This window comes from Myotis lucifugus, unplaced genomic scaffold (genome assembly GCF_000147115.1).
Source record: "Myotis lucifugus unplaced genomic scaffold, Myoluc2.0 scaffold_217, whole genome shotgun sequence".
NCBI lineage: Eukaryota > Metazoa > Chordata > Mammalia > Chiroptera > Vespertilionidae > Myotis > Myotis lucifugus.
The window spans coordinates 2,056,909-2,081,560 of NW_005871265.1; the positions used below are offsets into that span (position 1 = coordinate 2,056,909).

A 24,652-nucleotide genomic window follows, 5' to 3' on the forward strand; every position below is an offset into this window, starting at 1 on the left:
TGGGAATGCAGACTGGTGCAGCCACTGTGGAAAACAGTAAGAGTTCCTTCAAAAAATAAAAAATGGAAATGCCTTCTGACCCAGAGATTCCACTTCTGGGACTATGTCCTAAGAATCCCAAACCAGCAATTCAAAAGAATATATGCACCCCTATGTTCATAGCAGCATTATTTACAATAGCCAATGGCCCATCAGTAGATGAGTGGATAAAAAGCTGTGGTACATGCCCTAACTGGTTTGGCTCAGTGGATAGAGAGTTGGCCTGCGGACTGAAGGATCCCAGGTTCAATTCCGGTCAAGGGCATGTACCTTGGTTTCGGGCACATCCCCAGTAGGGGGTGTGCAAGAGGCAGCTGATTGATGGTTCTCTCTCATCAATGTTTCTAACTCTCTATCCCTCCCCCTTCCTCTCTGTAAAAATCAATAAAATATATATTTTTAAAAAGCTGTGGTACATTTACACAATGGAATACTATGCAGCTATAAAAAAGAATGATCCCTTTGAGACAGCATTGATGGATCTGGAGATTATTATGCTACGTGAAATAAGCCCATCAGAGAAAGGCAAATACCACATGATCTCACTTATATGCGGAACCTAATGAACAAAATAAACTGATGAACAAAATAGAAATGGAGGCATGGGCACATGGAACAGACTGACTGCTGTCAGAGGGAAGTGGGGAGAGAACTGGGAGAAAGAAGGTGAAGGGATTAGCCAAAGAACATGTATACATAACCTATAGACACAGGCAACAATGTGGTGATGGCTAGAAAGAAGTGGGGACAGGGGCTGGTGAAGGCAGGCAAAGGGGAGATGGAAATAAGGACACCTATAATAGTGCCAACAATTTAAAAAATCCTAAAAATAAAAATGTTAAGAACATTTTCTAATTTACAGTAGTCTACCGAGAAAGTCTGGAGGCATACCCTCCTCTGCCTTTAGTGTTATTATGCTATCCTCCCAGCCATGTAGTCAGCTCCTATTTAATGAACATTCACTATGGTGTGTCACAGTCAGGAGCTGGGAATAAAATAAATAGGACCATAATCTGGGTGCTTACTCTCATGATAGTTACAGTTTGGTGAGTGAGATGGACAGTTAGTAAGCAATGGCAATATATGTTGTGGGAAAATACCCAACCCAAAGGGCCACTGGAGGCTTCCTGAGAAAGTAGCATCTCCTTCTCACTACATTGCTCGTATCTAGGATGAAGCCACTACATAGCCAGCAGAACAAGTTTGCTGTGTCCCTGGCTCCTACCAGTGTCACAAATTCCAACAAATACTTGTTGAATTAATGGAGCTAGGCTACCTGAAAAAAAAAACAACCCTCAGAGTTACTATGGTTACTCCTCCATTCTCCCAATCTGTGTTGATTATTTTTTAAATGTAGATTACCTTCAGGCCATGAAAAAAAAAGTCAAAATTTCTAATGGTGTCTTAATTCTGATCAGTCCAAGAGGACAGTGCCTCATTCTTCTTGTCCCAATGACCTGAACAAGATTTGATGACTGTAGCAATAAAACTTTTACCATGGGCTTCGGCTCACAGAAATGAATTTATGAAACACATTGTTTGCCTTTTTACTAAATTAAATTATGAAGGTGTACTTTTAAGTATTTGAAAATTTCACTCATAATTAGCTCAAGATTTGATATAGACAAACCCTGCTCAAAGTCAACAGCATAAATGAGCCGAAGCCCATTGTAAAATTTTTATTGCTACAGTCATCATTAGTATTAAGGGCTAATATCAGTATTTTGGCTATGAGGATCATATGAACTTCACACACAAAAAAAAAACACGTTAAAGAAAACAATAATGTTATAAATAGTGGCTTTGGATATTTTAAACTAACATTCATTCTTAAATTCTGTTGTAACTCGTTAAAAAAATTTGTGACAGCCGGCGTGGCTCAGTGATGGAGCATTGACATATGAAGCAGGAGGTCATGGTTCAATTCCTGGTCAGAGCACATGCCTGGGTTGTGGGCTCAATCCCCATTGTGGGGCATGCAGAAAGATATATATATATATATATATATATATATATATAATTTTGTGACAAAATCCATGGCATTTTAAATGATCTACCTCATTCCAAAACCCACCTTGCCAAGGCAAAAGCATCATCAATAAAACTTGCACGGTCAGCAGAAGAAAAGCCCTGGGAAGAGGGAGAAAAAGAGGTAAGAAATGTGTTAAGATGCTGTTCTTAGAACAAAAGTAAAACAAGTCCCAGTCATTGCTTTCTTACCGTGTGGTTGGAGGAAAGACTGGTAATGATCAGGTCCCAAGTTGATACTTCATAATTTACACGATAAAACCCAATATGATCTGGGTTTATTTTGAGAAAACCATTTCCACCAGAATTAGAAGGCTTCAAACTGATTCCTGTGGTAGTAAGTAAACAGTAATGATAAACACATTTGCATATAATGTAAACACAGAGAAATTAAACCCAGAGGGTAAAGAGAACAGAAATATGAGCTCAAAAAGTTGAGTTTGAATTGGATCCAAAGCCCCAAAGCCTAATTCTAATTTATTTGCCCAACTTTAAAATGTCACTGTAGTGTGTAAGCTGAAAAAAAGACGAATGTAAATAAGTGTCCTGTAATTTATGGCTTATACTTTTTACTGGCAGATGTTTGCAAATAATTTTGTGCTTATAAATCCTTCAATAAGAGAAAATGCCAATAAACAAATAAGTCATAATGGATAAAGTAATTACACAAAGAATATTCACTAGCCCTAGCCAGTTTGGCTCAGTGGATAGAACATCGGCCTGCAGACTGAAGGGTCCCAGGTTCGATTCTGGCCAAGGGCACATGTCTGGGTTGTGGGCTCGATACCCTGCAGGGGGCGTGCAGGAGGCAGCCAATCAATGATTCTCTCATCATTGATGTTTCTATCTCTCTCTCCGTCTTCCTTCCTCTCTGAAATCAATAAAGAAATATATTTTTAAAAAAGAATATTCACTAGAACACCTGGGGAGGGGACAAAATTGTAAACATTTAAAATAATATTTTGTTTGTTAAAAATCAATATTCAAATGGATGGAAATGGCTATTGCTAAGCAGAATAATGATTTGAGAATCAGTAACTCCTTTAAAATGTCAAGAAGGCTTGCGATAGAACTGAAATCCAAACATGACATTCTTGATTTCATAATCCATTTCATACTTGCTCTTCCAATTTCATTTATCTTTGTAAAGTCTTCTACTTCCTTATTCCAACTGATTACATAAATGCCTTTTCATCAATGGATTTTCTGAATTAACTTTCTAAAGTAGCATCCACTATGTACATAAGGCTCTAGTAAATAGATGTTAGAAGCTCAACATTGAATGAATAAAGACTTCTGTTTTAAATATACTCTTAAAATAACAGTTATGCCCTGACATGACCAGATTTGTGAGGCCCTACTATACTATATATATATTTGCATGGACAGTGTACAATCTAAATAAGGGTGTGGGAACACTTAGTATGTTTGAGGAACTGCGCATAGTTTGATGTAGTGACTGTAGGGTGTAGGACTGGAAAATAGAAGATGAGGCTGGAAATAGCGCTGGGGCTTCTGTGTGAAGCCGTGTTAAAGGATCCATAGGCTGAGAATGGTGAGATGGTAAAGATTTTTTTAGCAGGGAAACATCATGCTTAAGTCTGTTATCTAGAGAGATAATTTTGATAGTGGCATGACATACAACTTGGAAGGAGACTCAAGAGTCCACTGTAATGATCTAGGGCAAGAGAGAATGAAGGCTTACACTAAGGTGGAGAAGATGAAATACAAAAAAGATGACATATTCAAGAAACACACCACAGGTAAAGTCAACACAACTCTTCTTGTGACTTGATGTGGATAGTTAGCGGAGGGGAACACGGCTTGCGTGATTGGAAGAATAATGATGTCACCGTTAGAGAATAGTGGGAAAGGAATCAGTTTGGGAGGAAAGATAACTTAAATTTTGGAAGTGTTTGCAAGGTTTGGAAGATATCCAGGACTCCTTAGTTTTTCATAATATATATTTGTACCCTCTTCAACAAGACAATACGTTTCTTTAGGACCTTTCAGAGTAGGCGCTTGACAAATTATAAACTTTCACCTCACTCTTGCAGTATTTGTCTTTCTTTGTCATTCTCCCATGGACAAGTTGTTAAAAGGAAGTTAATCTTTTGGCAACTGCACCCTTTGAATGTTTGTATCAGGAGGAGAGCCTCTTGCTAAGCACAGAGCCATGTGTTGCAGGAGAAAGAGCATGGGCTTAACGAGTCTGACAGATCAAGGCTAAAGTCCTTACTCTGTGACTTACTAGCTGTTTGATCTTGGCCAAATCACTTGACCTCTCTGTGTCCCAGTTCACCACGAGGGAAACAGGGATAAAATTCCCTCACAAGGCTGTTGTGAAGATTAAATAAGATAACATAGTAAAGTGTTGGCCATACAGTTATATGTCCAACAGATGGTAGCTCTCCCATTATTATGAAAGGGGATATGCCTCCGGTTATATAAATAGCAAAGCAAATATAAATAACATTGAGAAGTTCCTGGCAATCCAACTAAATGCTGCAGTATTTTAGTGTGCTTTATATATACCTAGTGAAGCCTGTCTAAGGTTACTGTGATTTTTCTCGCTTTATAGATGAGGAAGCTGAGATCCAAGAAATTAGTCGTTACAGACTTCTGCAAGAAGCAAGTAGTTCATGCTTCTTGCAGAAGTTGTCAACAGCAAAATGCTGTTGGGTTATTTAGTGAATAAGGAAGTAATTAGAAGTAAAATACTGATCCTTATTCCAGATGACATATATGTTACATTATGTTTTTATCTTGTGTGTGTGTGTGTGTGCATCTTTCAGATACATGCACATACAAACACATAATACACATCATAATAGAACCTTACTGTTTTTATGACTAGTCATCTTTTTCATTTGAAATGATATTGTGAACACCTGTAATGTAATTGTTTTATATACATGAAAATGTAAATTTAATGGTCACTACTCTATCCCTCCGTTTATGAATTACTTTGTTTTGTTCCTTGTTAATTTTATGCACAAAAGTGTTGAATGAATTATTTCTAGGTAAGTGTTCTTTCTATAAATTTGTTATTCTTTTCTTCTATTATTTTTCTAGATGGTATACTAGTAGAAGATGAATAATTATCTTTACAAAATTTCATGCAGAGGTTATTTAATTTCAACCAAATAGATTTCAATAACAGGGCACACATAAATTTTTTTTCATGTACTATTTTATATGAATAATTATAATAAACTTTAGACAACTAGACAGCTTGTAATAGCCTAAGATCCCAGAAAAAGAAACACTTTTTTGTGTATGATAAAAATGCTGTGTTTCAGTACTTATGTGAATTATTTTTTAGTGTAAAATGACAGTATATCTTATTAAGTTTTGTGTATCACTTAATAGTAAAAAAGGTGAAAGATACAAGGGTAGTGCTTTTGACTAATGGCACACAAATTGTACTAGAAAGCTAAAAAGTTTGAGTACAATGCACTATCAGGATTTGGGGTCAAGAAGAAAATTTCAATCTCTGGAACTAAGACTAACATAAAACATTGTCAAATGGATTACTTATCCCTTTGTGGTAAAGTTTTCAACAAGTTACTTAATCGAGAAAGTGATGATTGTGTCCCTTCCGAATTTCAGCACATGGCCTAGATAATGTCCCAGAAAAGAAAGGTGTAGTATTAATATGTATTATATAATAAACAGGAATCTGGAAAAATGCAACCTGACTAGGATGATAAAGGATTATCACTGGCAGTGGTTTTGATGATGAGGAAGACATAATTGCAAAGAAGAGTTAGATTGTGAAGATCTGTCAATGTGTCTCCAGCCAGCCCAGGGAAGCAGGTGCTCAAGTGAGCTGGTATATATGTTCCAAGTCTTTTGACATAGCTGTTCCTATAGAGAACAGTATGTGGCAAAGACCTGTTAGTTATCTAGCACACTGTTCCCTTTTCCTCCTGGGTACACAGCTACACAATATTTATTAGCCTCCTTTGCGGCTAGGTGGCAATATATGATTGAAAACTGGCATAAATGTGGGCAAAAGTAATAAATGCTCTCTTAGACCAGGTCCCCCCATTATCTTGCTCTGTCATCTGGCCAAATGCAAAAGATTCAGCAGGTAAGTCCAAGATCGGGGGTAAGGAGTGGGGGAAAGCAGTGGAGCCATAAGAAGAAAGAAAACAATTTCTAAGTCATTATTTGGGGGAGAGCCACCTAGGAGAGATGGCAGGTAAGAACACTTCCATTGGACTATTGCATGAATAAGAAATTTTTATTGCAGAGTCACTACTAATAGCCTTTAAATGTCATAATCAGACTCCTCTGTTTAATGCAACATGTAAGACTATCACAACTTGAAATCTCTCAAATAATTTATCAACACTTCTCCAAGGAGGACATACAGATGGCCAAGAGACATGAAAAAATGCTCAAAGTCACTAATCATCCGAGAGATGCAAATCAAAACGACAAAGAGATACCATCTCACACCTGTCAGAATGGCTACCATCAACAAATCAACAAATGACAAGTTCTGGTGAGGATGTGGAGAAAAGGGAACCCTAGTGCACTGCTGGTGGGAATGCAGACTGGTGCAGCCACTGTGGAGAACAGTATGGAGTTTCCTCAAAAAAATTAAATATGGAACTGCCATCTGACCCAGTGATTCCACTTCTAGGAATATATCCTAAGAAACCAAAAATACCAATCAGAAAGAATATATGCACCCTTATGTTCACAGCAGCACAATTTATAATAGTTAAGATCTGGAAACAGTCCAAGTGCCCATCAGTAGATGAGTGGATAAAAAAGCGGTGGTATATTTAAATCATGGAATACTATGCAGCAGTAAAAAAAAAAAGACTCTCTTACCCTTTGAGACAGCATGGAGGGACCTAGAGAATATCATGCTAAGTGAAATAAGTCAGTCAGAGAAAAACAAGTATCACATGATTTTACTCATATATGGAATCTAAGTAACAAAATAAACGAATGAACAGAGTGGATCCAGAGACTCAAAGTATGAAACAGAGTGCAGAATCTTGGGGGAGGGTTGAAGATTAACCCATGGGTGGGAGGTAATCAACCATGAACCTTGTATGCATATATGTATGGCCCATGGACACAGACAATGGGGTGGTGGGGTTTTGGGGTGGGAGGGCAGGGGCAGTCTGAAGGGGGTCAATGGGAGGAAAAAAGAAGACATATGTAATACTTTCAACAATAAAGAATTATTGAAATAATAATTAAATAAAATAATTTATCTACCTTAATTCTCTCTTGACCCTAATTAAGTGAACTTTCTTCCTGGAAGAGAAAACCTAATTGCCTGACAGGAGTATTCTGGTTCACTTTGGCAAGTATATCTTTAGTTCTATAAATTAACAAATAGCATTCTCATATACTTGGCTTATGTGAATAAATCTTCCAAGATTTTGTTGACCAGGGCTGAACTCATGAAACTGAGCTTCTGAACCTGCAACAATGAAGCATTAATGCTCCAATCAAGATTCAAACATTCCATGAGGCTCAACTTGAAAGAATAAAGAAAGTCCCCTGCCCTAGCTGGTTTGGATCAGTGGAAGGGTCCCGGGTTCAATTGCGGGCAAGGACAGGTGCCTTGGTTGCAGGCTCCTCCCAGGTCCGGGCCCTGGTCAGGGCTCGTGCAGGAGGCAACCAATCGATGTGTTCCTCTCACATCGATATTTCTCTCTGTCTTTCCCTCTCTCTTCCACTCTCTTGAAAAAACAATGGAAAAATATCCTCTGGTGAGGATTAAAAAAAAAGAAAAGAAAAGAAAGTCTCTTGTTCGCTCTTTGCTATTAAATTTAAAAATATAGTCCCATCATTATTTTGAGATGAAATATTTAAATATAACTACTATCAAATTTTAGTAATATCCTATTTATATGACAGTCATAATTTGGTGACTTAAAGCATCCAGAATGGATTCTCAAACTTGAAAGAGTTATGGACAGGCATCACAAGGTCATGATGAAGGATTATGCCCTAGACCAGTGATGGCGAACCTTTTGAGCTCGGCGTGTCAGCATTTTGAAAAACCCTAACTTAACTCTGGTGCCGTGTCACATATAGAAATTTTTTGATATTTGCAACCATAGTAAAACAAAGACTTATATTTTTGATATTTATTTTATATATTTAAATGCCATTTAACAAAGAAAAATCAACCAAAAAAATGAGTTCGCGTGTCACTTCTGACACGCGTATCATAGGTTCGCCATCACTGGCCTAGATCATCTCCTAGAGACCCTATGTGTTTAGGAATTCCTATTTTAAAGTATTATGTTTTAACAAGATTGATGATCTGATTCATGTGATAGGTTTCAATTCTTCTAGAAGTTAGAAAGCAGCAGATTAGAAACAAAAAGGTGACAGACCACTAAATGTAGAGGCACTTACAAAAGTCAAAATAGGAGCTACTAAAGATAGAAGCATAAAGCCTACACAGGTAATGACTAGAAGCACAGCAGTATGGGAGCAGACAAGCCTTCATTATGCAGTGACTTACTCAACTCTTAGTAAGTGTTAGCGCTTGCATAGCTTGCATAGCCCCTTGCTGGTAATAGGGTGATCAAGGGACAAGAAGCATGACGTGTAGTTTGTATCTTCAAGGAACTTGTAATTTACTTAAAAAGAAAAAGCCAACATATACAACTTAAACAATAATTACGTTGTTTAAAATATAAAGTAATAAGACTAAGAATAAGGATTAATAAAACAGACAGCATCAAATATACTATAGAAGGCAAGAAGAGACATTTTTCGGGGCAGGTTAGAGTAACCAGAAAAGCTGTGATAGAGGCTCCCCTCTTTTGTTATATATTGCATGTTTATTTTTAATGTTGAAAATACTATGTAAAACACAAATGTAAATAAAAGGATTTGGGGGAAGTCCCACTCTAGCCTGGGAAATTTCTGACTGATGACTCATCATAGAAACATAGAGGAGGGAGATAGGGCTGGTAACCTGAGCTGATTACCCATTCAGTACACTCAGGACTTGATCTCCTCTCTGCTCTGAGCTGAGAGCCGAAAAAGTCCCTGAACAGGAAACAGGAACTTAGTGCATAGCCTAAGAATGGAGCCGGCACTTTGAAGTAGGAAGAGATGTCTAGTTTGCTTCTGGCTAAGTGACCAGTTATGATTTTGAAGTTCAGATAAAAATAGGTTTTGTCATCAAAGCTCTGTGGACATTAGAGCTTATTAATTCATTGACTGAGTCACTGATTCACTCAATAAAACACTACTATGTACCTCCAGGAGATATAGAACACACACACACACACACACACACACACACACACACACACAAATCTCCATTTCCTATAAGAATATTCTATGGGAAGGGGAGAGACAGATAAGTCAATAGCTATAGCAAAACAAAACAAAACAAAAAATACAAACAAAACAACAACACAAAAAAGTGCTAATTGTAATGACAGAAGGATAGAATTGCTATAAGAGCCCTCTCTGCTCTCTCACCTTCATACTAGCATTTTCTGTCCAGGGCACAATTCCTGTCCACCCTTGGTCAAACCTATCACCCAGTTAAAATCTACAGTTAGCTCCCCTAACTCTAAGCCTAGATGTCTTTTTTTAAAAAAATACGTTTTTACTGATTACAGAGAGAGGAAAGGAGGGGGAGAAAGAGAGATAGAAACATCAATGATGAGAGAGAATCATTGATTGGCTGCCTCCTGCACTCCCCACACTGGGATCCAGCCCACAACCCCGGGCAGGGAATTCCCTATGCCTTAACAGGGAATTGAACTGTGACTTCCTGGTTCATATGTTGACACTCAACCACTGAGCCACGCTGGATGTCTTTTTCTTTAGTAACCTTTCCAGAACCCCCAAATCTGGCCCAGTGCTTGTCCAGTGAGCGCCCCTGGCTATGACCACAGGAGACACTTGTGACACAATATTCTATTTGCCTGCTGACCTGTCCACTCCCTCCCTAGACAGTAAGTGCCACAGGATGAGGACTGTGCTTTTCCCCCTTCAGTACTGTTTCCATGTCTACACCTGTGTCTGGCACTAAGTTGTCCTCAGTAAATACTTGCTTGAAATAACTAATTAATTAATTAAAGATAAAATTCATCACTCAAATATCCTTTCTAATATGCATATAATACATACAAAAGTGTTTATTGTTGTTTACTCTTGAAATTTTATGAATCACTTGAGTAAGCTTTAGTTATCTGAAAAATTCACCTGTGTGAAAATTCACTCTGTAAACATGATGGGTAAATTGTGTCAGTGTAGATGAATTATCCATGCTATTAAATATGTAAACAGGTTCTCAAGCAGCTTCCAAGACATTTCTGTAACCCTCAATTAACCAACGGTGATTGGTGAGGACAATATGTAGCAATAGTTAAACCAAATCCATTGAAAACTTCCCAATGGAACCCTAGCCTCACTCTGCCTTTAATCAATGCTATTACACATTTTTAAAGGTTTTTTTTGATTTTTCATTTTCCTTTGGCAAATGTGCTTATGAAAAAGAAAATGGTCAGGAGACAATTTAGAAAAAATGAGCATTAGTACTCAAACACAACATAATCATTAAATACCAAGACAAAGCAGCATTGATCTGGAAATTCTGGAGGAATTCAAGAGAACTGCTGACCACAATAACTAAAGTAATTGTTAGCATAAATGACCAAAAGAAAGTTTTGTTGTAAAAGCTACCAAAAGGGATCTTAGTTCAACAATTGCAAAGCTGGTCGAGATTATATTTAAAGCAAAAAAAAATCACAAAAGAACTTACAATGAAAGAAAAAAACGCCAAGTTGAAAATAACCTATCGTATTCACACAAATGTTTATAGCAGCGTTGTTCATAATAGCCCAAGGTAGCAACAATCCAAATGCCCATCAACTGATGGGTAGATATATAAAAGGTATAGTGATATCACATGAATATAATTTAGCAATAAAAAGGAATGAAATATTAACACATGCTATGAGGTGGATGAACCTTGAAAACATTATGCTAAGTGAGAGATCTGATCACAAAATACTACATATGTCATTCCTTTTAATTGAAATCTCTAAAATAGGCAAATATATGAAGACACAAAATAGGTTAGTGGTTGCTTAGGGTTAGGGGTACGGGAGGATATAAGGGTTAATAACTAAAGAGTACGGAATTTCTTTTTTAGATGATTAAAGTGCTCTAAAATTGACTGGTTATGGTTACATGTATCTAAGAATGTAATAAAAACCATTGGACTGCACCCTTTAAATGGGTGAATTGTGGAGCATGTGAATCATATGTCAATAAAGCTGTTTTTTATAAATAATCTACTGGAAATATGGTAAAATTTTACTTACCAGGGGAAATACCTAATTAATTATTTAGAATATTTTGCAAAAGCAAATAGGCATATGCAAATAAAGAATAGGTGGTCTACTTTTATGCTTAAGAAGCCAGTTGCTATTCTGATACCAAGTCCCAGTGAGATGGGGTGAAGAAGAGTCTATATATCCTGTTCTATGTCTCCTTCAGGTTTGTGCTAGATAAGAAATGGCTTTGAAACACAAAATAAGTACAGTGGAAAAAGTATAAAAAGCAGGATTCTTCTGGGATGGGTGCTAAAACATGCCTTATCATTATTTTTTCAGTGATTCGGAGGAGACAACAAGTGATAAAGTTTCTTTGTTTTTATATAACTAAAATCTTTCAAGAAAGAAAAAGACAAATCAATGGAGACAGAATACAGAAATATATTTCAAATAAATTTAAGTGAGAAGAAAAGTCACAATTGAATTTTAACGCAGGCAAACGCCAAGTAATTCATTTAGGGAGATGGATGGATGGATGGATGGATAGATGGATGGATGGAGAGTGACTTGAGCTATTGATGACAATTCACAGCTCATAAAAGAAAATTTTAAGTAATTAAAGATTCTAATAGGTTGATTCAGGGAAATTATATGTCTAATTTAATGACAGCATTTTAAAAATCAGGCTTGTCACATAACATTTTAAGAAAGTCAATGGCTTGCTAATCTGATATAAAGAAAAAAGGAAAGGAGGAAAGAAGGAAGGAAAGGTGGGAGGGAGGAATGGAGGAAAGAAAGGAAGAAAATTTATAGATTGGTCTTCCAATTGTTGGGTATATGACCCTTCTCCTTTGGATATGGGTATTTATTATTGTGTCAGTCATGACAAATCATTAAAAAGAATATTTCAAGATAGAAAAGTTCTCATTGTTGTAGATAAGAATTTGAACTCATCAATAAATTATTTAAGAGAGCTCTTTTAGCTGAAATTTGCATCATAAGTTCCATCTTTACTGTTATTTTTTACATTTATATTAATTTAATGTGCTATATTAATCCAAAGAATAAATAAACCAATTGATATTTACCTCCTGTTTCTGACCTATTGTAGAATGTAATATTTGAGCCACTATCTTCACTCCATTTAACTGGAATATTCCATGTGTAACTAAAGCGATTTAAAAAGAAAAAAATAACGTTTATTACTAAAAAAATAAAAACATACCCAAAGTAAACATAATTTTAAAAGCATCTTCTCAGATCACAATGGCATGAAGTTAGAAATCAACTTACAATAAAAAAAACAACTCAAAAACACTCAAATACATGGAAGCTAAATAGCATGTTAGTAAACAATGAATGGGTTACCAATGAGATCAAGCAATAAATTAAAAACTTCTTGGGAATTGATGTCAGAGAGGAAGGGAGAGGGAGAGATAGAAACATCAGTGACGAGACAGAATCATTGACTGGCTGCCTCCTGCACACCCCACAGTGGGGATCAAGCCAGCAACCGGGACATGTGCCCTGACTGGGAATCGAACCGTGATCTCCTGCTTCATAGGTCGACACTCAACCACTGAGCCATGGTCAACCACTGAGCCACACTGGTCAGGCTAAACAGCAGTTTAAAATATGTCCAATCTAATTTGCTAGAATATAAAACAACTATAAAATAAACAGTTTATAGTTAACAGCACAATCACAGACTTTATTATATTGATTTTTTGTCACTGAATTATCACCTGATTACAAGTCACCTCTATGTTTCAATGAATTCATATATTGAGAGGAAAGGGTGGAAAAAAAAGTTTTTGCCATCATAATTTTTTGCTTTCCAAAATAAACAAAAGATAAAGAAGTATATACAGACACACCCTGACTGATCTCATTTGGTCTAGGAACTCAGATTTTCCTTTGTTTTGGTGAGAACTATTCTTTCTCAAAACTTGGATTACAGTCAGATATCCAGTTTCTCTGAATCCCCTTTACTCTGGGAGAGCTGGCTGTCTGAGAGTCCAGGAGGAGAGGCCGGGCATGGGCCTCCACAGGTGAGCACCCCGCTAATTTAATAATTCTCAGTTTTCTTCCAGGCCTTTGACAGAAAGTACTTTTTTGGCTGTTTGAACATTAGTAAACACCTAGCTGTACTGTTAGAGTGACTTCATTCCCAAAGCTCTGAACTGGAAGCCAGAAAACAGGTTCTGCTACTCACAGCACGGAGTACCTGGCACAGAGTGGGCCCACAGAGATCTGCATTTCTCTAGAAACATGGCTACGAACAATATTCTAAGAGGAGATTGTCCTTAGCAAATTCATCCAACTCAATCCCCTGAACATTGTTTAGTCTTTACTTAGGAATTTTAGCTCAGCCTAATCTTTGGAACATCAGGGCAGCCAATCACTCCATCGTCTCTCCCATCTCTTTACAGAACTGCCCTCACCACCTCCCTGTCCCACTCTTGCCCCTCTTATCTGTCCTCACAGTGCAGCCAGATGGGAACTTTGTAAAATGTAAATGTGATCCGCCACTTCTTCCCTTAAAGTCCTCGAATTTGAGCACTATTGTTCAAAATCTTTAACGTGGTCTGCATGCCAGGCCTCTGCCTTCCTCTCCACCACTTTTCCCAGGGCCTCTCAGCTGCCCAGTTCCTAGGAGTCAGACTACCTGCATTCAGATCAAGGCTCCATCACTTATATGCTATGTAACCTTCCATAAATTATTGAATCATTTTCTGCCCCATTTCCCATGTTATAATAATAAACCATAAAGTATTTAAAATAGTAGCAGCTACTTAGAAAATGCTCAATGAGTGTCGCATATTACAATACTCCTTTCTAACTCCAGAGCCTTCACACATGTAATAGTTTCTGTTTTGAACATCACCGATAGCCAAACCTCCACACCCATTTACTCAGTTTAAATATCCCTTCCAGAAGAAAGAACGTCCTCTGTAGCCCTCCCTACCCCACCACGCGTCCTGACCCACCCATTAGTTCAGGCTCAGCCTATCAGTGGATACATATGACAGGAGACAATAATTACTGTGAAACTTTCCAATGGAAGCCTGTTTCAAAAGAGACAAATACTTTTAAAATTTAATATCAAAAGGCTCCAGCAGTATTAAATTTGGCCAAGTAATTTGCAAGGACATAAAACAGTAACTATAACGAAAGGAGATTACAGTTATTAAATGAAACACTTTCTGACACAAACTTCACACCCTCTAATTCTCCTTCCTCATGTTATCCTAATCGCTACTGAATAATCGATCTGTGGTGACTTATATGTGACTATAAAATAAGGCCAATGAGACTATTCAGAAAGAGATAAAGAGGGTGGAAGGTCTTTCCAGTGGAGATCAGAGGCCACTGGAGTTGGGGTGGATGCAAACTATGCTAAGAAGCTGAAAGAAGGAGTAATGAAAATTAGCATGGGTGACATTGGAACGATATCCAAAGGGACCAGGGCCACACTGTGTTGCTCCCATGTGGCCGGATCCAGTCTAGGAAGAGGCCCAGCTGGGTAACAGGGGTCTGGAGTGATAATGCCAAAGGGTCACACCGGGGGCTGGAGGTCCTGAGGCCCCGAGGTCCTGGTTTTCTTCTCTTCAGCTGGGAGTGGTTGACACTCCATAAACATATGTAAGAACAACCATTGAGTTATACAGAAATAGGATAGAGTATTAAAGCTTTTGTACAAGTAGTATTTATGCAAGTGTGAACCAGCAACCTTTCGGTGCACAGGATGACGCCCAACCCACTGGGCCACACCAGCCAGGGCTCAATGCCTCTATTTTTTTAACTCACCCACAAGAGAGGGTGATTTAGTTACTTATATTACTTTTTCTTCCATTCCCCTTTTAGCAATCAAAATTTAATAAAGTAAAATTATTATTGTTATTAGACTTTTGTAGGTTACAATTGTTCCTGTAAATAATATACTCATTCTGCTATTTTTATTTCATAAATGAGTATTGACACTCTCTCCTAACCGGGAAAGGATATCTTGTGGAATGCTGGCAATTAACTAGCTTGGGGGTGGGTGTGGGTGTGGGTAAGATATAGTATTTGTTTATTTCCATTAATGTGCATTATGACCAATTATTGCAAGCTACCAGCATGATGTTACTGAGGTAGGATGGGAGCCAGCACCAGCACATGACTGAATTAGCATCCCACACTGTCTTCTACCTTTCTCTCCTTTCCAGTTCCTTTCTTAGGTCAGCAAATATTTTCTGATGACAACGTTGACTATTTATATTTACAATCTACTCTGCCACCATAACAAAATCTCTATATTTGTTATCCATTGGTTGATTATAAAAATTAAGAGCCAATAAATAACATTTGTGAAATTATACTATACTCATATTGTTAGCCAAGAAGTGTGTTGGAGTTACATTCCCTTCTCTATGGTCTAATTTCATGGTCCCTGAATCATTTTAATATTTCCCCCAACGCCCTAATATAAAGCTCAAGTGGACTCCTTTTTTATTGTGCTTTATCAGTGGCATGAAATTATTTCACCTGCTTCATATTTTTCAATCACAATTGTTACATATAACCATTTATCTATCTATGTATCTATCTATCTATCTATCTATCTATCTATCTATCTACCTATCTCTATCTATCTATCTATCTATCTATCTATCTATCTATTTTTCTCTTTGTAGTTGATCTAACTGATGGGCCTTCACCAAGTCCTCAAGTTTTTCCATCTTCCCATTCACTCTTGTTCCTGGAGATCACCTGGCCTACCCGTCACCTGCTCTGACTCTCGACACTGAGCCCCCTGGATGGCTATGGGCCTGTATTTCCTTTCATGGCTTTCCTAGATTGGATGCACTATGTCCTGTATCCCATCTCTTCCTTTTTTTATTGATGTACTAGAGGCCCGGTGCATGAAATTCATGCACTGGAGAGGTGTCCCTCAGCCCAGCCTGCACCCTCTCCAATCTGGGACTCCTCGGGGGCAGTTGGACATCCCTCTCACAATCTGGGACTGCTGGCTCCTAACCACTTGCCTGCCTGCCTGCCTGATTGCTCCTAACCGCTCCCCTGATGGCATGATTGATACCTAACTGCTCCCCTGCGGCCCGATCACCCCCAACTGCCCTCCCCTGCAGGCCTGGTCACCCCAACTGCCCTCCCCTGCCAACCATCTTGTGACAATGTGGGGGCGGCCATCTTGTGATGGTGTGGGGTGTAACCATCTTGTGACAACGTGGAGGCAGCCATCTTGTGACACCAGGATGTGAGGGTCAATTTGCATATTATCTCTTTATTATATAGGATTCATATTTTTTTCTCTCTCCTCCAAGCCCCCTGGAGTGTAGCCTTAGTAACTTTTAAAGAAGTGCTGTGTGGAAAGCACTTTCTGGAAATGTCTTCACTGTGCATTTTTGCATTTGGTTTACTTTCACTGGGTAGAGAATGAAAGGTTGAAAATATGTTTTGCTTCACCATTTGAGATTGCTCCATTTTCTTCTTGCATTCAGGGTTGCTGTGAAAAAGACTAATGCCACACTAACTAATGTATCCTTGTTTTCACATTTTTTTGAAGTTGTAGTTGGGCATGTGTGTACTCAACACAAAAAGGCATGCACTCAATGGGGCCTTTTCATCAAAACCCTGATGTCCTTCATTATTTCTTTGATATAATTTGCCTCTCAAGTTTCTCTGTTTTCTTTTTTGTGAGACTTTTATTAGTTGGGTGCTAGATTTTTCACATCTTCTCTTTCCTATTTGCCAGTTCTATGTGTGTTTGTCTTATATTTTTAGAGAATCCCCCAAATTTATTTCTAGTTGGTCTATAAATTTTCTACAACCAAAAATTTAATCTTCCAGAGACCTTTTGTCTTCTCAGTTTGTCCTGTCAAAGACATTCTGCTCTTAGTTAATGGGTATAATAGTTTCTTTGATCTCTCTATTCTGTACGTTCATTTTCTGTTTCCTCAATTATGTTTCTTATAGAGACAGGTGTCTTATTTGTTCACATGGGATTTTACCTTTTTATGCTTTTAGATTCTTTTCTCGTTGTTTTTGAGGCTTAATTGTCCATTCATATTTAAGAAAGGACTAAATTGATTATTCTTGGTGTTTTGTATGTAATCCCTCTACTGTTGAGAAGGGAGTATTATTTTTGAAAGTCTTCTCTACTGAACAAGAAGTCTGGCTGCGAGCTCTGTGGATGAATGAGGGGTGCAGGTAGCTGCACCCATCCATCCTGCAAATGCCATAATGAGGGATGCTTCACACTGGATGTCTCAGCCTAAGGGAAATCCTTAGCTCTTCTCCACTGATTAAGTCCATTTCTTTAGGGGGAAAAAGCCCTCTGGATTTTTGCCTTGGGTCATTGACAGACTTCTGAGAGCTCTGTACAGAGGAAAGGAAGGCAGTAGACAAAGGGAAAGTGGAAGAGAAAGTCTGAGGGTCCAGTGTCCTGAGTTAATTTCAAATCAATTGCCCTGTTTTCAGCCTCACTTGACACTCCTACTCTCCCCCCTCCCCCAACTCTTCATGCTTTCATTCTACCTCAAATCTCTTTTTATTGGCTGCATCTTCCTCAGTTTGTTTTTTGTCAATATTTCTCCTGCTTTTTGTCCTCTAGAATTCTATGCTACATATAACCCCTTCCCTCCATTTTCTTTACTTTTATGAGTTTATTTCTTTCAGCACTTCTATTTCTCTGTTCAATAGCTTCTGGGAAGAATAGGATGTAGGTGCATTTTGAACCTGGAGATCACTGAGCTATTTTTAAATGCCTTTGTTTCCCTAAAGACACCATCCTATATAATAAAAGCCTAATATGCTAAATGTCTGGTCAAAGTGTAATATGCTAATGATATGCTCAACCGCTCACTATAATGTACACTGACCACCAGGGGTAGACAGTCAACCGATTGGCCAGTTGCTATGACGTGCACTGACCACCAGGGACCAGACAGTCGCTATGACATGCACTGACCACCAGGTGGCAGATGCTCTGACTGGTACGTTAGCTTGCTGCTGGGGTCCGGCCGATCGGGTCTAAGCGAGATTGGCCGAACACACGCTGGATCCCTCCTGTGGTCCCTTTCTGGCTGGCCAACCTCCTGCATTCCTCCCCAGCCCCAATCATGCACCAGTGGGGTCCCTCAACCTGGCCTGCCCCCTCTCGCAATCGAGGACCCCTCAGAGGATGTTGGAGAGCTGGTTTCGGCCCTATCCCGCAGGCCAGGCCGAGGGACCCCACTGGTGCATGAATTTGTGCACCGGGCCTCTAGTGCTTTTTATATTATCACCCATCAATCTTGTACCGACGAGCAAGACCTAAGCAAATGACCAATATTTCCATCAACTTTCTGCTTTTCTCTTGAAATGCATTATAGATCCTTACCCAAGCTCTGAATGTGGCAGAGAAGGATTAGCTTTTGGGTCCAATAGAAAGCGTTTCTGTTTGATATTCTTCATATCAGTCACATCAAGGACAGGATAACCCATCTGTTTGGTCCAGGTGTCCATCACTTCTTTCACTGGCAGATTACTTGCCTAAGGTTTAAAAAACACGGAGAATAATTAACAAATAAGAAATAAAAGGATAGCCAAACCGGTTTGGCTTAGTGGATAGAGTGTTGGCCTGCAGACTGAAGGGTCCCAGGTTCGATTCCGGTCAGGGGCATGTTCCTTGGTTGTGGGCACATTCCCAGTGAGGGGGCGTGCAGGAGGCAGCTGATCGATCTCTCTCATCGATGTTTCTAACTCTCTGTCCCTCTCCCTTCTTCTCTGTAAAAAATCAATAAAATATATATATATTTTTAAAAAAGAAATAAAAGGATAAATAATGAGATAAACAAATGGTTAATAAACTATCTACACTAATAAAAGAGAAACATGGTAATTGGCGTACGACCACTACCCTTCCCATTGGCTAATCAGCATATCCTTATGCAAATTAACTGTCAGCCAAGATGGCGGCCGGCAGCCATGCACTGAAGTGAGCAGGGAGGCTTGCTTCCTCCAGGGACTGCAGACTCCAATGTTCCCCGCCTCACTTGCCGGACTCTCAACTGCAACTCTAAGCAACTATTACTATGTTGCAAATAAGAAGCTAAACAAAACCGGGTTTCAGTCAGCCCCGGATCACAACATTGTATCCATGTTTTCAGCAGCGAGGCCTCAGAGCTAAAGCTGGCCCAGAATAAAAAAAAAAAAAGAAAACAAGGAGCGGTTGGGAGCTTTTAGTCAACTGCCAGCGGGAAAACAGCCCTCAGCCCCTCAGCCAGCCTGGCCAGGCACCCCAGTGGGGACCCCCACCCTGATCCAGGACACCCTTCAGGGCAAACCAGCCAGCCCCTACCCATGCACCAGGCCTCTATTCTATATAGTAAAAGGGTAATATGCCTCCCAGCACCGGGATCAGCAGAGCAGCGAGGCTCCCGGCACCGGGATCAGCCTGACAGGGGGCAGCACCCAAACCCCCTGATTGCCCTGCTCTGTGCCTGATAGGGGGGGAGCTCCCCAACCCCCTGATCGCCCTGCGGCTCTGTGTTTGACAGGGTAGAACCATAACCTCTCCATCGGCCCTGCCCGGAGTGTGACAGTGGCGGTGCCCCAACCCTCTGATCGGCCCTGCTCTGTGGGTGATAGATTGTGGTGCCCCAACCCGCCTCCACGGGCCTTGCTCTGTGTGTGACAGGGTGGGGACATACTCTTCCTTACCTCTTCAAGTGCTGCCCAAAAATCTGAAGTTTTTGCATTCTCAAATTTGTATCTTTTCAAATAAATCTGTATGTGAAAGAAAACAAATACTTTAGGAATCAATGTTTGCTTTCCTCACATTTCCACAATATGAGCTGAACCCTTAGACACATTTCACTCGGATGTATAATATAGTGTACCTGGAATGAAAATCAAGTGATACACTGAATGAAAAGCATTTTGACCTAAAAAACATTGTACAAACAATAACTTATTTGTAAAGCATAAGAAATTTTTTTTCTTTAATCCTCACCAGTGGATATTTTTTCCATTGATTTTTAGGGAGAGTGAAATAGAGAGGGAAAGAGAGAGAAACATCGATGTGAGAGAAACACATTGATTGGTTGCCTTCTGCATGAGCCCTGACCAGGCTCTGGGCCCGAGGAGGAGACTGCAACCAAGGTTTGACTGGAATCGAACCCGGGACCCTTTGGTCCTGATGCTCTATCCACTGAGCCAAAACGGCTAGGGAGAGGAATATTTTTTCTTATTAATGAGTTTGTTCTTTTTTTTTATCGATTGCAATTGTGAACAAGAGAAATAGTTTCATTTTTTTTCAGGACAAACAATATAAGATAGACAAGGGGAGTGAAGTGTTCAGCAAACAGTCCACAGTTCATAACACTTCTGATCCACTCTGAAGAGAGAGCCATAATTCTGTGATCTTTATTTAATGGTGTTAACCTATCCGCTGCCTGCTGCATCCGTATCTTCACGTGTAGTGGTGTTTTCTCATCTCAGACACTGCATGACCCCATCACACACATGGGCGATTGAGGTGGTAATCAACATAAAACAAGTGAGCTTGGCTCTAAGCCAGGGCTCTGCAAACAACATCATTTCTAAATTTTTAAATGGCTGAAAAATACTTTTGTATAAAAAGCTATATAGTGAGGATTTTAAGCGTTGTGGGCCATAGAATCTCTGTTGCAACTACTCAAACTCTACCTCCAAAGCAGAAAAGCAGCCATAAATAACATCTAAGTGAATGAGCTGCCTTCCAATGAAAGCTTATTTATGCACACCGATATTTGAGTGGCACATACTTTTCGTGTCATGAATTAATCTTCTTTAGAATTTTTTCAGCCATTTAAGAATTTAGAAATAATTTTGCCTGCAGACCTTACAAAAATAAGTGGTAGGCCAGATTATGCCTACAGACAATAGTTTGAAATGAATATACAACCTTTTGATTGATGATGGTGATGGTGGCGGTGGCGGTGGATACATTGGGGAAATCATTCACTTTAAAGAATAAGTCTTCAAATATTTTTAAAATACAAAATTTTAATTAGAAGACTTCCCCTTTTGGCAATTCTATTTACAAAACCTCTCCATATATGAGTTTTCAGATATGTGACTTATCCCTAAATTCCCAGCCTTCCCCTAACCTCATAATTGAGCACCACGGGTGGTTCTCCAGGGCACCTTGCAAAGTTCCCGCTGTATCGCTCCTTTGTCACTCTCTAGGGTTGTCCCATTTAAAATGTGGGGGTCTTTGCCTGGCTGGCCAGCGTGGCTCAGTGATTGAGCATCGACCTATGAACCAGGAAGTTATGGTTCATTCCCGGTCAGGGCACATGCCTGGGTTGTGGGCTTAATCCCAATAAGGGGTGTGCAGGAGGCAGCCAATCAATGATTCTCTCTTATCACTGATGTTTCTATCTCTCTCTTTCTCTCCCTTCTCTCTGAAATAAATAAAAATATATTTAAAAATGTGGAAGCCTTTGATAAAAACAGAAACTTCTTGCCCTAGCCGATTTGGCTCCATGGATAGAGCGTTGGCCTGCAGATTGAAGATTCTCAGGTTCGATTCCAGACAAGGGCACGTACCTCGGTTGCAGGCTCCCGGCTCTGGTTGGGGGCATGTGGCAGGCAACTAATCGATGTGTCTCTCTCACATCGGTGTTTCTCTGTGTCTCTCCCTCTCCCTTCCACTCTCTCTAAAAGTCAATGAAAAAAATATCCTCATGTGAGGATTAAAACAAAACAGAATCTTCTTAAATATTCTCTGAGCCTTCAAAGAAAATAACTAGTGGTTGACTTTGCACATATATTTTTCACTCTAAGTTGTTACAATTTTCAAGAGGTGCTGTACCTAGGTCACATTATCTTCTACATTCCTCTTCTTTTCAGGCATAGAGAGATAGAACAGTGTTAGCAGGCTGAAAGGGCTGAGGCCAGTTTGGAATGGGGCCTTCACGTTTGCTCTTCTGGCTAGTTCACCGGTCAGCACCACCACCGGAGGGCAGGCAAAGGCAAGGAGAAGAAATGACAGGCACATACTCTAGTGTCAATTTCAGGTGTTCATCCCAGAGTTTGCAAAAATCATTTATTTTAGTAAAATAATTGGATACTTGGAATATTAATAATTATAACTATAGATACCTATTAATGTCAACTTCTAGTGAATAGTAGCTTCTTAAAATTAATTTGGAGGAGTTTATCAGTATTTTCACAATGTCTTAAGCTTAGAAACAAACAATCTTGGAACTGAAAGGGACCTTGAATATTATTTAATACAACTCCCACATTTGGGGGGGAGGGGTGGCGGTGAAGGAAACTGGTGCTTAAAGAGGTGAACAAATTTGCCTGAGATTATCTTGAAGAGAATTCTTAATCCTGGACCCGTTTGTGGGGGTTTTGCCACTATAGTTATTTTTTTTTATTGATTTGAGAGAAACATCTGTTTGTTGTTCCTCTTATTTATGAGTTCATTGATTGCTTCTTGTAAGGGTCCTGACCAGAGGTTGAACCTTCACCATGGCCTACTGGGACAATATTCTAACTAAGCTACCCAGTCAGGGCTATTTTTTTTTGTAAATTATATTTCTTGCTTCTACTGAACATTTATGTAAACAGTATATTAAAGGTACTCATTTTAGACATACAGATGGCCTGTAGACATATGAAAAGATGCTCTACTTCACTAATCATCAGAAAAATGCAAATTAAAACCACAATGAGATATCACCCCACACCTGCCAGGATGGCTATCATCAATAAATAAAAAACAACAACAATTATTGGTGAGGATGTGGAGAAAAGGGAACCCTCGTGCACTGTTGGTGGGAATGTAGACTGGTGCAGCCACTATGGAAAACAGTATGGAGGTTCCTCAAAAAATTAAAAATGGAACTGCCTTATAACTCAGCAATTCCACTTCTGGGTATATATCTGAAGAAACCCAAAACTAATCAGAAAGGATATATGTACTTCTATGTTCATTGCAGAATTATTTACAATAGCCAAAATATAGAAGCAACCCAAATGTCCATCTCTAGGTGAATGAATAAAAAAGCTGTGGTACATATATACAATGGAATATTACTCAGCCATAAAAAATGAACTGTTACCATTTGTGACAGTATGAATGGACCTAGAGGGCATTATGCTAAGTAAAATAAGTCAGTCAGAGAAAGACAAATACCATATGATCTCACTTCTATGTCAATTCTAAAGAACAAAATACATGAACAAACAAAGTTGAAACAGACTCATTCATTTAAGAAACATTTTTGGGATCTTGTATGATGCGTTCTAGGCACTGGAGTCTATGCAAAGATATGATGGCAGAGTTCCTCACTAAAGATGCTTACAGCAAGAGAAGATATGAACTCTGAGTTTGAAGCTGGTGGGAAACTTACACAATGTTCTAATGCACATGTAAGAACGAGCATGTAGCTTCCCCTTACCACCTAATGTCCATACAGAACACTTTATTAATGGACAAAAGGAGGAAGAGGTACTTGGGTACTATCTGAATACATCCTAAATGCTGCTTTACTTCTTGCTTTCATAGTCACCTGGGAACTTTAATATTGGGTTGAAAGGGACCATCTCCTTTCGGGGCAGTCGAGAAAACACTCATGCCACACAAGCAGACACGGTGGTAGTGAGGGTTACAGGCAGGGTGGACAGGCACTGCCCTGGGAAGTCACTGCATGGTGCTCTGCAGGAAGGCTAGCGGGGCCGCTGCTCTGACCTGTGTCCTGCTTTATGGGCTGGGCGCCAATCAGCGCTGCTCTGCCTAACTGCCTGGGATGTCAGAGCAGGGAGGATGGAGATGGAAGGCCAACACCAGGAAGATGGTCCATCTCCAGGCTGCAGTGGGGCCAACCTGAGACAGGATGGGGGACGCAGTGCCGCTACTTTGATTATCTAAGACCCCGAGAGAACTGGCTTAGAGTCTGCTGGGAGAACAAAATCAAATGGAAACATCTAATGGGAGGAATAAGCTGGAGTGGCATACATGAAATGCTCTAGAAAGTTTATTGTCATTTCCATTTCCAAAAAGGAGCAGGCCTTTTTTATTCACTGACTCCACCGTAATAGGAATGTTCACATTAACCATTTTCAAATCCAGTCATAAGGAAAGAGTCTTTCTAAAATCTGTAAGAGAAGACTTTAATAGATAAATTTATATTTTTATATCATGTTGCTACAGACTAAATCATCTTCCCCACACCTTCACACATTGAAGCCCTAATCCCCAATGCCAACGTTTGGAGATGAAGCCGTGGGGAGGTATTTAGGTTTAGATGGGAAGT

At 39.3% G+C, this 24,652-nt stretch overlaps 1 protein-coding gene across 1 annotated transcript in view; it reads right to left on the bottom strand.

Moving 5' to 3' along the window:
• Nucleotides 1-24,652, bottom strand: part of ENPEP (glutamyl aminopeptidase) — a 90,344-nt gene that overhangs the window by 22,606 nt on the left and 43,086 nt on the right. Inside the window, exons 10-14 of the mRNA XM_006098041.3 lie at nt 20,064-20,129; nt 18,742-18,893; nt 12,446-12,525; nt 2,260-2,396; nt 2,114-2,169 (exon numbers count right to left, since the gene is read on the bottom strand). Coding sequence (XP_006098103.1) covers nt 2,114-2,169; nt 2,260-2,396; nt 12,446-12,525; nt 18,742-18,893; nt 20,064-20,129 — 491 coding nt within the window. The remainder of the gene's footprint in view (nt 1-2,113; nt 2,170-2,259; nt 2,397-12,445; nt 12,526-18,741; nt 18,894-20,063; nt 20,130-24,652) is intronic.